The sequence below is a fragment of the Rhinatrema bivittatum genome, chromosome 4 (assembly GCF_901001135.1).
Source record: "Rhinatrema bivittatum chromosome 4, aRhiBiv1.1, whole genome shotgun sequence".
NCBI lineage: Eukaryota > Metazoa > Chordata > Amphibia > Gymnophiona > Rhinatrematidae > Rhinatrema > Rhinatrema bivittatum.
In genome coordinates, this window is record NC_042618.1 from 229,005,036 (window position 1) to 229,019,510 (window position 14,475).

The following is a 14,475-nucleotide window of genomic DNA, read 5'->3' on the forward strand; positions in this document are numbered from 1 at the left end:
TACTATGGCACATTGATGGTAAATTAATTTGCGTCCCCTCTGAGCAATTAGATTTCACTCTTCTGTTCCAGGCGGTGGGTGCCTGACAAGTTAGTTTTGGATGCCTTTTCCCTGCATTGGGGCAGTGGGCTGCTATTCAGTATTTTCCAGTCTCTCTAGTAGTGAAGACTCTGATGCTCAAAGAGGACAAATGGACCATGATTCTCTTAGCTCCCTTCTGGCCAAGACAGATCTGGTTCCCACTCCTATGGGAGATGTCCATGAGAGAACCAATCAAGCTGAGGACTTTCCCAGATCTCATCATTCAGGATCAAGGCAGATTGCACCATCCCAGTCCCTATCACTCACTGCTTGATTTTGCAGCCACTTGATCTGACTGAGAATGTTTCTTGAGATTTTAGCTTTAAGAAAGGATTCTATGGATTTAAGTGGAGGAGGTTTGCAGTGTGTTGTGAGCAAAAGACCCTAGATCCTTTCTCCTATTCCATTGAAAATCTGCTTGAGTACCTTCTATATCTGTCTGAGTCTTGTCTTAAGGATCAACTCCTTCAGAATTGACTTTAGTGCGACTGGAGCCTACCATCACCATGTAGAAAGTAAACCCATCTCTGTGCAGCTTTTAGTTTCCAGTTTATAGGGGTTTTACTTCATTTGAAGCCTCCCATCAGGTATCCCTCTGTATCTTAGGATCTCAGCCTGGTTCATTCCCAACTAATAAAAGCTCCCTTTGAGCCACTGCACCCTAACCTGAAGTTCCTGACCTGGAAGGTTGTGTTTTTATTGACTGTCATGTCAGTGTTCAGGGTTAGTGAGCTCCAAATGTGCATTATTTTAATTAGACATGGTCTAGCATAGGATTGCTGTTTTAAACCTTTATAATATGGGAATTTTAACCACCTTATACCAAATTTTATCACGGTAGAATGGTTTTATGCATCCATCCTAAGTTTTTGCCGAAAGTGGCGTTGGAATTCCATCTTAACCAGTTGATTGTCGTCCTAACATTTTTTTTCCCAGGCCACATATCCGCCAAGGTAGAGATTGCAGGAGAGCCTTGTCTTCTGCCTGGAGTGGATTGAAGCCCATCGAAAGTTTCCTTTGACACAAACAAGCTGGGGATTGCTATTGCCAAACAGACTATATCTAATTGGCTAACAGATCACATCTGCTGTTATGCCCGGGTGGGGCTGAATTTGGTAGGCCATGTCCAGGTTCACTCTGTCCGAGCCATGGCAGTTTCAGTAGCTCACCTATGATTGGTCCCAATGAAGAAGATCTGCAAAGCTGTGACGTAGAGTTATCGCCATACGTTCTCATCTCACTATTATTTGGAGAGAGATGGCTGATGCAACAGCTGGTTTGACCAGTCTGTCCTTCAGAATTAGAGGTGTAGAATCCAACTCTCTTCCCTCCAAGGGGCCCATTCATTTTGTTTCAGGCTGCCCTCATAAGTTAAGTGTAAGTAATGGAAAAAAGGCTGGTTGCCAACAAAATTATTGTGCCCGTTGGCACTCTTGTTTGTCACCTTTTCTGTTGGGGGCAGCCAATAGCTAGGGATTTCCCAATATGTGAGGAGTGCCTTTTCTGTTTGTCCTTGGAGAAAGCAGAGTTGCTTACATGTAACAGATGTTCTCTGAGGACAACAGGATGTTAGTCCTCATGAAATCTGTCCACTACTGCTTGGACTTGGCTTCTCAAATTTTCTTCACTGCTAATATATAAGACAAAAGGGGCCCCCATGTGGGCACATAGTATAATGGCATGTGTAGGCATGCCCAGTGAGGCACAGTCAAAATTCTAGAAAATGTAAGATGTTTTCCATGCTGGGCTTCATCAGATGATGCCACCTATGTGTGAAGACTGACGACCTGCTGTCCTTGGAGAACATCTATTGCAGGTAAGCAACTTTGCTTTTTCTAGGCTGGTGGGGTCAGGGGAGGAGGAGGGTGAGATGGTTCTCGAATTTGCCTGTATGTCATACCCCATGAGAAATAGGATTTTTGGGTAGTGCTCTTAAATTAACCTCCTATAATGTATTTCTGATATTGTGGCAGGTACTGTAGAAGTAGTTCAGTATATTTGATATGGCTTTATTATTGTGTGAATTTATTTTTCCTTTTTTTTTATTAAATGAAGCCCAGAGATCAGAAACGTTGTCGGACCTGTCCTAAAAAAGTGATCATGTTATCCTCTGAGCCATCCAGTTTGCTGTATCATAGTGAGCAGGTGACTTACTCTGCATGCATTCAGATCTTTCTTGCCTTGCTTGGATGGGGCTAGATTGCAGTGACTTTGTGTCTTCCCTTTGGAAGTGTGAGTGGCGTTTAACAGAAGAAGGCCTTTCTGGATTCCTCGCTGGGAGGACATTCATCAGGGCTCTGTCTTATTTCCTTAAGAATAATTAATAAATAACTTGTTTGCAGTGTGGATTCTAAACTCCAAAGCACCCCTGTTGAAGCTGTAACATAAAGTGAGTCTGGAGAATTTTCCTTGAGACAGCATTTAAAGCAATTACATCTGCCTTAGAAAGGCAGCATGTTCTCTGTCAACAAACAGGGCTGAATTAGATATGATTCTTGGGTGACATCATCCGATGTAGCCAAACAGACCCTTCTCTCTTAGCTCTTAGAGTATTTGCTCTACTGAGCATGTGCGTGGGTTGCCTCATAAGGCCCTCAATCTTTTTTTCCTCGCGCTTCAGCACAAATGTGTACTCTTTTTGTTTAATAATTTCTCACGGTGTCCTTCAGTTTTATAACTTTTTTTTCTACTAGTGTGTTGCCTTGCTGCCTTGGCAGCCCCATACAGAACTTTCCAGTGCTATTTTTTTTTTTTTTATTCACAGAAAATCTCTGACTCTGAGAAGTCTACCATCAGCTGCTTTCAAAGATTACACGTGTGGTATGATGTTCATCACTGATGGCCACAACATTGGTCATGGTCCAATCCTAGGTACCAGTAACAAATCTAACTATCATTGCAGCTGGCTGTCTTTGCGATCTCAGAAATCCAGAACATGGAAAATGGAAGAGCTGCATTAGTCTCTAAGGAGCCAGAGCCATTCCTCCACCTGGAGTGGAGCATCTTCTAGCTTCCTGGATGTTAAGTTGAGCAGGACATCGCAAGCAGACTACCCCCACCTCCTCATTGGAATAGGCCTAGAGTTCCTCCACCTCACTGGGGGGTCGAGCAAGCAGCAAAAGCGCTGTATTAAGGTGTCTGCAAGCCCCTTGAGGGCACCATAGGGCTCAGGGATGAATAAGAAGAAAGCACCACTCCTCGAACCGCTGTGCACTCGACACATGACATGTCCATGCACTGGCTCTGGTACTGTCGGCCCAACTATTCCTCAAATCACCTGTCCCTTCGACTCATTCACTGTCATTCAGGGTGAGTAGGAAGTGTAGAGGGAGAGATACTCATTTACCTCCTATCTCATGGGCTATTTCCCAATTCAGTCTACTTGAGTAAGGACTTCATCTGCAAACACCAGATCCTATCTGCTCAGGTGTATCCTTAATTTCTAACTGCCTCCTGGGGCAAATATTGCAAAGTCCAGAGGGCCTTCAAGAGGATCACATCTTGGTTTCTGAAGAGAATTTTCCACACCAATGCCTTTCTAGAGGTTACGGCAGGATGTAGACCTAGTGGCAGTTGGTGAAGGCTTTCTTTGCCTACCTATCAGCTAGGGACAAAGAGGGCACTCTTCAAACTCTCTTTTCCAGGGTGTCAATTTGTTCCCTTTTGCCCCAACCCAAAGGATACCCCATCAGAACCCCTATGATGAGGGTTCAAGTCCTCTCCACTTTCACAGCGGAGTCCAGCCAGTTGGAGGATATTCCTCAAGAGTACTTTTCTCAGAGATTACCAAGGGACCCCTCAGGCGTTTACATCATCATTGGGGGTCCTTGTCGCCTTTGACAGGAATCACTTCGGATCCTCCTATCTGAGCCTCAGGAACACTAGTCTCTACCTGAGGACCTCTCCTATTCCAGATTTCTGGACAAGTTTGGTAAGGCTCTGGGAGTTAACATTCATAAAGACAAGGACTCTCGAATGGAAGTTTTTAGCCTTTTTCAGATTTTAGACATCCCAGCAGAACCAGCAACCATTACAAGTAATTCGATCCTACAAGAATTACAGACAAAGTTGTGAGAGAATCCAATTTCCTATGCTCCAGTAGTCATGGAATTTTACCTAAAATATAAAGTCTAGAAAACCCTGGGAATTGGATTAATGCAGCTGCCTCACCAATCAGTCGTGATGGAGTCCACACTAAAGCAAGTGAAGAAAACAATATCCCAGACTGCTGGACAACTTTGAGGGGGGAAAAGTGTTCCAGAGTTCAAGGCTTAGTGCTTGCATTTCCATTTACCAATTATACCTGGTGCAGTAGTTAATTGGTTTCACAGTTTCTGAATGCAATCATTCTTTGCCCTAGTTGATGGGGACAGCACTTCATATCTTCAGCCACTCCTTGACAAAGAAGAATTTGGTCAGTATATAAATCGTTTAACATGATGATGTCTCCATTTGAGCATGCCTCATGGCTTGACCAGCAGTTTGCATGACAATGTCTGATAAGTTAACAGATGTCCCTGGAGACAAACTTAGAGAAACAGTTGCTAGGATCAAAGAGCAACATGTGATAGTCCAGTCACTGCCAACCAGCTTGGAGCAACAGTTTGCTTCAAAGTGGCCCTACTTCGCTTTTAAGTGTTCATAATTTCAGAGAAGTTCTTTGTCCGTTCTATTGGTACTGTGCTCCACCTCTGCTTCCTTAGCAGCAGCAACTTTCAGCTTAAGGCAGGCAGCACAAGAGGCGCCACCCAGAGCAGGTTCAGCCAAAGGCTGGACTAAGTTTTTGATCTGTCTCCATGTCCAGCACTTGACCCGTCCGATAGGAGGTAGAATTCATCTCTGCCTGAAGGAGTGGCACAAAATCAAGACTTGCTGGGTACTCAGGATGGTAGAACCTGGTTATTGCTTGCATTTTGTTTTGCTTCCAATGCTTCCTCATTGTTCAGCCTTCAATCTGGATCTGTGTCACTCAGCATAGCTCTGCTTCTCAAACAGTGGGCAATAGAACTTGTCCCAACTGATAAACATTTCAACTACTTCCTTATCCCCAAGAAATGCAGGGGATTGAAATCCATCCTGGGTTTACAAAGTCTGAACAAGAATTTTATGGAAGAGATTCAAGATAAGCTCTTTCCATCTATTCTGGATGTGTGCCCTGGATCTGAAAGACATGTACGCCCATATACCTATCCAACTCTCCCATTGGTACTTTGTGGTGAAATCCTCTCACTACCAGTACTGGGTGTTCTACTTCAGTCTTTGAATGGCACCGAAGGTCTTTTCCAAACACCTAGCTGTAGTAGCATCCTTTCTTCATTGTCAGGATTATATTTCATTACCTAGATAATTGGCTATTTATGGCAACTTTCCAGAAAGGGGTGTTGACCTCCCTGCAGAAGACAATTCAACTTCTTCGGTCTCTGATCCCCTCTCAGAAAATAAAAATCATCAAGTTATGGATAAACTTTTCAAGAAATAGCATTTCTTCTGGCAGATAAAATGGATGTCCTTGGATCCCTAGCTCATCGCTTGGTGTGGTTGGATCATACAACAGCCAGGGAAGTGCTAGTTGTTCGAAGCCCCTTGACAGTGGCTGTTCATATTGTGTGTCTAACCTGCCTCCACATGCAAGCCCTACAATGGGGCCTCCACTTTCAATGGGACAGTTAACTCAACCCTTGATTTCTGGTGAATGTCTTGCAGGGATTGAGAACAGATGTCCATTGGTCGTTAAATCTGGACATGTTATGAGAGTAGGCCCCTCTGTCTACTTCCCCATCAGATCATGTTAATGACTGACATATTCCCCAAGGGATGGAGAGCACATACAGGTTCCTTCTGACCCCAAGAAACCTGTGGTAGGTAGAATGGTAGTTCCACATCAACCTGTTGGAGCTTTGAGTAATCAGACATGATGTGAGTGCTTTCTCACATCTCGGGGGAAAGAGGATTCTCGTCCAAATTAACAACGAAGTTACTGTGTTTTATGTCAACAAGCAAGGAGGCATAGGCTCATGAACTCTGCCAACAGGTGATGAGGATATGGGAATCCTTCTACAAGCAACCTATCTTTTGAAATTTCAGACACGTTGGCAGATTACGTCAGCAGGATGTTTTGTCCTCATGAATGGTCCCTACATCAGTCAATACTTGATAGGGTGTTCAACCATTGGGAAAATCCCTTAATTGACCTCTGTGTCAAAGAAAAATGGAAAGATTTTTTCATTCTTCCAAGCAAACTGAGGTCTGCTCCATATGCTTTTCTGTTCACCTGGAATGCAAATTACTTGTATGCTTTTCCACTGATTCCACTGAAAGCCAGGACAGTGCAGAACGTGCTCAAGGACTGGACTCGCCTGATACTTACTGCACCAGCTTGACCCAGACAAATATGGTTTTCATACCTAGAACCACTATCCATCAGCTTCCAGTTCCTCTAGAGGCTGATTTGTCCCTATTGATACAAAAAGAGGGTCATCTATGTCATCCAGACCTCCTCTCTATCAACTTGACGGCCTGAATGTTGAATGCTCACTGATCTCATCCCTTTCCTTATCCAAGGAAGATGAAGACAATATTCAATAAGAAGCCCTCAATTTGAAGGGGTTACAGTTTTAAATGGAAACTGCTTTTGCCCTGGTGTCAACGAAGCTCCCTAGACACATTTGCATGTGAGCAGCAAGAACTGCTTCAGTACTTGTTCTCTTTCCTTGCCAGAGCTTAGTACCTTATCAGTCAAGGTGTATCTCAGTGCCTTAGTGACCTACCATGTTGAGTTAGAGGGTAAACCAATATCCACTCTTTCTTTAGTGACACTTTATAAAAGACCTATGGTGTGCTAAAATCACATATTCCAAGGGACCTCAGTGTCGTTCTGGTGCTGCTTGTGATGTCACCCTTCAGTCGATTAGAATCTGCTTTGTTGAAGTTTCCCACATGGAAAATATTACTCCTTGTTTCCACCATGAGTTTCATGGGTAATGATTCAGATGGACTGAACCAAATCACGGTGCACCTAGAAGATGTGGTAGGCCTGATTGATAAACTGAAGAGTAGTAAATCACCTGGACCGGATGGTGTACACCCAAGGGTTCTGAAGGAACTAAAAAATGAAATTTCAGACCTATTAGTAAACATTTGTAACCTATCATTAAAATCATCCATTGTACCTGAAGACTGGAGGGATAGCTAATGTAACCCCAATATTTAAAAAGAGCTCCAGGGGTGATCTGGGAAACTACATACTGGTTAGCCTGACTTCAGTGCCAGGAAAAATAGTGGAAAGTGTTCTAAGCATCAAAATCAAAGAACATATACAAAGACATGGTTTAATGGAACAAAGTCAGCATGGCTTTACCCAAGGCAAGTCTTGCCTCACAAATCTGCTTCACTTTTTTGAAGAAGTTAATAAACATGTGGATAAAGATGAACCGGTAGATGTAGTGTACTTGGATTTTCAGAAGGCGTTTGACAAAGTTCCTCACGAGAGGCTTCTAGGAAAAGTAAAAAGTCATGGTATATGTGGCGATGTCCTTTCGTAGATTACAAACTGGCTAAAAGACAGGAAACGGAGAGTAGGATTAAATGGACAATTTTCTCAGTGGAAGGGAGTGGGCAATGGAGTGCCTCAGGGATCTGTATTGGGACCCTTACTTTTCAATATATTTATAAATGATCTGGAAGGAAATACGACGAATGAGGTAATCAAATTTGCAGATGATACAAAATTGTTCAGAGTAATTAAATCACAAGCAGATTGTGATAAATTGCAGGAAGACCTTGTGAGACTGGAAAATTGGGCATCGACATGGCAGATGAAATTTAATGTGGACAAGTGCAAGGTGATGCATATAGGGAAAAATAACCCATGCTATAGTTATACAATGTTAGGTTCCATATTAGGTGCTACCACCCAAGAAAGAGATCTAGGCGTCATAGTGGATAACACATTGAAATCATCGGTTCAGTGTGCTGCGGCAGTCAAAAAAGCAAACAATGTTGGGAATTATTAGGAAGGGAATGGTGAGTAAAACAGAAAATGTCATAATGCCTCTGTATCGCTCCATGGTGAGTCCCCACCTTGAATACTGTGTACAATTCTGGTCGCCGCATCTCAAAAAAGATATAATTGCGATGGAGAAGGTACAGAGAAGGGCAACCAAAATAAGGGGAATGGAACAGCTCCCCTATGAGGAAAGACTAAAGAGGTTAGGACTTTTCAGCTTGGAGAAGAGACAGCTAAGGGGGGATATGATAGAGGTGTTTAAAATCATGAGAGGTCTAGAATGGGTAGATGTGAATCGGTTATTTAGTCTTTCAGATAATAGAAAGACTAGGGGGTACTCCATGAAGTTAGCATGTGGCACATTTAAAACTAATCGGAGAAAGTTCTTCTTCACTCAACGCACAATTAAACTCTGGAATTTGTTGCCAGAGGACGTGGTTAGTTCAGTTAGTATAGCTGTGTTTAAAAAAGGTTTGGATAAGTTCTTGGAGAAGTCCATTACCTGCTATTAATTAAGTTGACTTAGAAAATAGCCACTGCTATTACTAGCAATGGTAACATGAAATATACTTAGTTTTTGGGTACTTGCCAGGTTCTTATGGCCTGGATTGGCCACTATTGGAAACAGGATGCTGGGCTTGATGGACCCTTGGTCTGACCCAGTATGGCATGTTCTTATCATGTCATCCAGATGAGTTAGTGCGCTTCAGGCATTGATTTGTTGTTCTGTTTATATGCCGTTCTTTCCAAATAGATTAGTGCTCTGCACCCACTTTAATGTCCTACCAAAAGTGGTGTTAGCTTTTCATATAAATTAAACCATTATGTTACCCACATTCTTTCCAAAGCCATGTGCATATGAAAGTGAGAAAGCCCTTTATTCCTTGAACTGTAAGAGAGCCTTGGCTTACTACCAAAAGAGAACTCTGCTACATTGTCAAGCTCACATCTGTTAATCTCTTACAATCCTAACCAACTAGGCATTGTAGTTGCTAAGCATATCTTGTCCAGTTATCTAGCTGACTGTATCGCATGTTGCTATGCTCTCGCTAGCCTCCAGATTACAGACTTTGTTATGGCTCAACAAATGAGACATGGCTGCATCAGTAGTTCATCTGTGAGCCATGCCTATCGAGGACATCTGCAGTGCTGCAACTTCGTCATCAGTTCACATCTTCATATCCCATTACTATCTGAACAGGCAAGAAATGACAGTAAATTTGGGCAAACTGTTTTGCATAGCCTGTTCACTAACAGGTCGATCCAGTAAAGTTCAGTTGAAGATTTCTCGTCTGTAACGAGCTCGCTGCGCACAATTCGGACGCGTAAGGCAAACCAGCGATACAGTCTCCAATTTTGCGCATCCGTAGTGCTTCTTAAAACAGACGCGTAACCCTTCCCGCACCCGGCATGTAAATGAACGAATTAGCTGTATAATGAAGGAATTAGCTATTCCCCTCCGATACCGTAACGCGCGCTCAGGTTCTCTCATTAGTAACGCACTGTTTTGCCGCGGCCGTAACGTGTTAGTTTACCGCCTCCCCCTAGTAGGAGTTAGGACTGTGAGTCTAGTAATAAATCCATCGACACCGCTTAAGATACTCAAAAACAATAAAACACAATTTAAAAAAAAGCGATACAGAGATGATCGAGAAAATGTAATGATGTGGGACACATAAAACCTGTCAGAAGAAAAAATAAAAATTTTTAAATACCTGTCGGAGGGCCGCGTGGGTCCAGGCGGCGGGAGCCGGGTGGTCGCGTGTTAAATCTAGGCCGCGGGCGGGTGGGCGCCTGTTCCGGGCGGCGGCGGCAGCGGCGGCGGGGGGGCACGAGTTAGTTCGAGACGGCCGGCGGGCGGTCGCGTGTTAAATCTAGGCCGGGTCCGCACAGGCGCGCATTCACTGCCGGTGGGGCTGCCTCTCCCGGCAGCCCCCACCGGCAGTGAATGCGCGCCTGTGCGACCCCTGCGATTGGGCGCTCAAGGCGTGACGTCACGGCATGTGACTGCCTTGAGCGCCGAATCGCAGGGGTCGCACAGGCGCGCATTCATTCACTGCCGGTGGGGGCTGCCGGGAGAGGCAGCCCCCACCGGCAGTGAATGAATTCATTCATCCAGGCGGAGGAGCCGGCTGCTTTCGCCACCGGCTCCTCCGCCTGGATGAATGAATGCGCGCCTGTGCGACCCCTGCGATTGGGCGCTCAAGGCGTGACGTCACGGCATGTGACTGCCTTGAGCGCCGAATCGCAGGGGTCGCACAGGCGCGCATTCATTCACTGCCGGTGGGGGCTGCCGAGAGGCAGCCCCCACCGGCAGTGAATGCGCGCCTGTGCGGACCCGGCCTAGATTTAACACGCGACCACCCGCCGGCCGTCTCGAACTAACGCGTGTCCCCCCGCCGCCGCTGCTGCCGCCCGGAACAGGCGCCCACCCGCCCGCGGCCTAGATTTAACACGCGACCACCCGGCTCCCGCCGCCGCCGGCCGCCTGGACCCACGCGGCCGTCTGAAACTAACGCGCGTCCACCCCCCGCCGCCCGGAACAGGCGCCCACCCGCGGCCTAGATTTAACACGCGACCACCGGCCCCCCGGATCCCGCCGGCCGCCTGGACCCACGCGGCCCTCCGACAGGTATTTAAAAATTTTGATTTTTACACTTCCTGGTACCTGTCATTTCAAATGTCATTTGAAATGACAGGTACCAGCGCACCCTGGTTACTGTATAGGCGCTGTATTAAGCGCCTATACAGTAAAATGGGTTACGCGGCCATAACCCTTCCCTACCTCTTTAAAGCCGCGGCATGCATTTGCATGCGATTAGAGGAGAGTATCGGGGAGTTAGTGAAGAGAACTGTGCGTGCGGGGAGGAAGGGTGCGCCTGACACTACCGCACTGTTTTTACCGCGGCCTTACTGGATCGAGCCGTAAGTAGTCTTCTATCCACAATGGGATCCGGATTGCTTTTTCAGTAAATGCTTCACTACAACCTTCAAGTGTCGTGCTAATTCAGCCCTGCTCATCACTGGAGAAAGCAAGTTTGCTTATAGTTAAACAGTGTTCTCCATAGACAGCAGGATGAATTATCCATGCTAAGTACCTGCCAGCCTCCCTGGAGAGTCAACCACTTAGTTAAAGCTTAGCTGTAAATCAACTGTGGAGCTCACAAGGCAATGCCTGTGTGGGAACTCCCACATATGCTCAGTAGAACAAAAGCTGTAAGAGTTAGTCTGTTTGGCGTAGTCAGATGACATTACCCATGTGTCATGGCTATTTCATCCGGTTATCTATGCAGAACACAGTTTTTGGTATGCAAATTAGCTTTTTTTTTCAGTCCTAGGGTATTTTTTTTTAAGTTAAACTTGCACATAGGGAAGAGGTTGGGTAAAGGCTACCTGCTTTGGATTCGCCAGCAATTGTACTCTAAGTGTAATGATGATGTGTGGTAATATATTGGATTGATGAACAAGCAATCTGTCTTCATCCCTGTTAGTTTCCACTGAAAGCTTGGGTTCACATAACTAATCTCAAATCTGTATATGGCTGAGTGTATGTTTGATTCGTCCGGGCGTTTTTGAGTGGAGAACACAGTCACACCTGAGTCATTGGCTGATTGTTGTAGCTAGCTGTCCTTATGCTTACAATGCAAGGCAGCAACACCCTGCTCGTGTGCACAGATTCACAAAAGAATAAAAACACTTACTGCTGGCTGCCAGGCACACACTGTACGTGCAAGATTGGCTTCAGCCCCTTTCTCTTTCCTACTACTGATTTTCTTAAAATGTTCTTCATGACTGCATTTCCCACTCGGTTGTGCTCTACTTTTGCCTTGTTTTTCCTGGCCATCTAGCATACATGTTCCCCACAGAAACCTGTTAACAAAAAAAAAACAAAAATGGTGGCGGTGGGAGCGGATGAATTTAAGAAGCTGAACTTCCAGGAGTAATGGAAATGCTAATTTTCACAAGATTTTTGGTGAAAAGCTGAAACAGTGCATTTGAAACTTGTAATTGCATTTCCGGCGATGATCATATTAGAAATCATGAGCTACCTTTTGATGTACGGGGTTTCAGATTTATTGAACACTTGCCAGTCTCCGATCAATTGTAATCTTAAACCACCATTGAATCTGTAAAGTAATTCTAAGTAGCAAAGGCTGCATGGCTTTTTAAAAGGCGATTTATGAATGGTAGTGAAGAAAGAGGAAAGCAGAAAAATACTGCTTAAACATTCTTTAATTTTTTTACACTAACTAGTAATGTTCATATTTGCTATGAAAATTTAGGTATACATTAAATTTTTACAAAAGAAGAAACAAAACTGTTAAAACCTTTATTTCTAGATTTTTAGCATTAAGGATTCTCCTTAATCTAAGTACAGTTAATATTAAAGTTTTATAATTGCACCCCCTCACCAAACCGTAGATGAGTTAAAATCAGCAGAGGAAACAGTGTATTGCCTTATGTCAGATTACATCTCTTAAAAAAAAAAAATGCTGGCAAAATAAATGGGACAACTGGAATGAAATTGGGAGAAGTCATATATCATTATCTAAAGTATTTACTAATTTGAGAAAAAGAATAACCATCAGTGTATCATCGATGTACCAAAAATGGGTTTTTATTCCTGCAGTTATATTCTAGCCTTAGGGGTTATACTCCATAACATTGAAGGCCATTGCTAGTCCGCATGCTACATCCTTTCCCAGCTTACACTTTAACAGACCACAGATGGGGTAGAGCAGTGCATGCCTTTGGAAAAAATAAAGAAATGTATTTTAAAAACAATCTTGTCTTGGTTCTCCATTGGTCTTCCTTTCTAATTTTTTTTTTTTTAAATAAAAGCAAAGGGGTATCTATTTCAAGGAGAGGAATGCTTTAAGAGTGAGAGAAAACTAAAAATGAATGCCTCACTGTATCAATTTCTTATTTGGGGGGGACGGACAATTTTGGATAACTCACATTGTTTGTAATGTGTGAGGGCTCTTTTGGTCTGTGTATATTGTAGGCCCTATTTTCCTTTGAAAAAAAAATCAGCAGCCATGGAGCATGTATGTTAAAAGTACCTACAAATTCCACACCTGCAGTTTGTGGGGCTGGCAGAGTGAGGGCAAAATAGCAGGTGGACCTAAACACATTCACAGGAATGCTTCTTTTCAACCTGCTTAAAGGTACACGCATGCCTTGGAAGCCAGCATGAACTTTTGTCTATGCAGAAGAGGGCAATTTTTAGTCAAGTCAGTTTACCTGGCTGAGTTGCTTGAAAAATGTCCTTTATGTAATTATATACCTAAATTTACATTTCAGCACAATTGTGCAGCATTTTATATATTAAATGGAATTCTTTATCTACTTTCTTGACCCAGTTGAGTACATGAGAATAGTTGTTCTTGCTGCTTATTTTACTTTTTCTTCTGGCCCTCTTCCTGTATATAGTAGTTCACTAATCTTATGTGAACAGGGCTGAAACAGTCTGAGAGCCATGTGCATCTGGAAGCCATATATTGTTACCAAGACTTTTGTTTTATTACATTTTGCCATGCCTCAAAATCTGTGGGGTTTTTTATTTGTGTTTTTTTTTTTTTTAAACATTTGTCACATTTTGTGCATCTGAGTGGCCACTTCTCTTGTTTTGTATAAGTATGAAAGGCTGTGAATATAATCCTAAACCTCATTCTGTTCTGCTATGATTAGGGTTTTTGTTTTTTTTTTTACTTTTAATCTTTGCTGTATTAAAGGTACTGTATATACAAGTCTTTCAGCTATCCCCTTTTCTATATGGTAGCATTCGCTTATAAAGTTAGCCTACACTCTGGATAAAGACATTTTGTGCTCTGTTTTAGTAGATAACATTTCTCATGAACAAGCATGAATATTTTTACTTAGTCATTTTTATGTAAGCCAGGCTATGAAGAAAAAATTTGTAAAATAAAATGTATGTAGCAGAGTTTGTTTCTCAGTGTTGGTAATCCGTCTCTCTTTTATTGCTGCCTACAGACAGACAACGAGTCTGCTGGCATCTGCAGAGAACATGAAAGGGTAAAACCAGCATGACTGTGTGGCATGGTTTCTTACTAAACACACATTGGGAGGAAAGGGAATGAGCTGGTTTTATCCCTTGAACGTTTAGTAACTTCATCTGCTTGGTGATTGTACAGAGCTAAGTCAAAGGAGAATGTGTGTAAGCTTGGTGAAACAATTGTGATGTTCACATGTGATTGCACTGTTTTGCTACTACAGAACAGCACTGCTTCTTTATCCTGCTGAAGGCCCTTTCTTGTTTGGTTTGGAAGATGAGTATTCAATCTAACATTGACTTGAAAGAATTTCCGATCACACAGAAAGATGACTAGGAAAAGTAATGCAATCCTCACTTGCATGGCAGCTTCTTG

The 14,475-nt window shown here is 43.5% G+C and overlaps 1 protein-coding gene across 20 annotated transcripts in view; it reads left to right on the forward strand.

Annotated features, from left to right (window-relative positions):
• The window catches only part of MICAL3 (microtubule associated monooxygenase, calponin and LIM domain containing 3), a 756,715-nt gene that overhangs the window by 385,953 nt on the left and 356,287 nt on the right, over positions 1-14,475 (forward strand). For 14 of the 20 annotated variants that reach the window (XM_029599822.1, XM_029599821.1, XM_029599828.1 and 11 more), the window contains 2 exons: positions 2,137-2,226; positions 14,081-14,122. The exons of 4 other annotated variants lie outside the window; for them this stretch is intronic. In XM_029599822.1, coding sequence (XP_029455682.1) covers positions 2,137-2,226; positions 14,081-14,122 — 132 coding nt within the window. The remainder of the gene's footprint in view (positions 1-2,136; positions 2,227-14,080; positions 14,123-14,475) is intronic. 2 more of the 20 variants (XM_029599831.1, XM_029599836.1) reach the window with 1 other exon arrangement.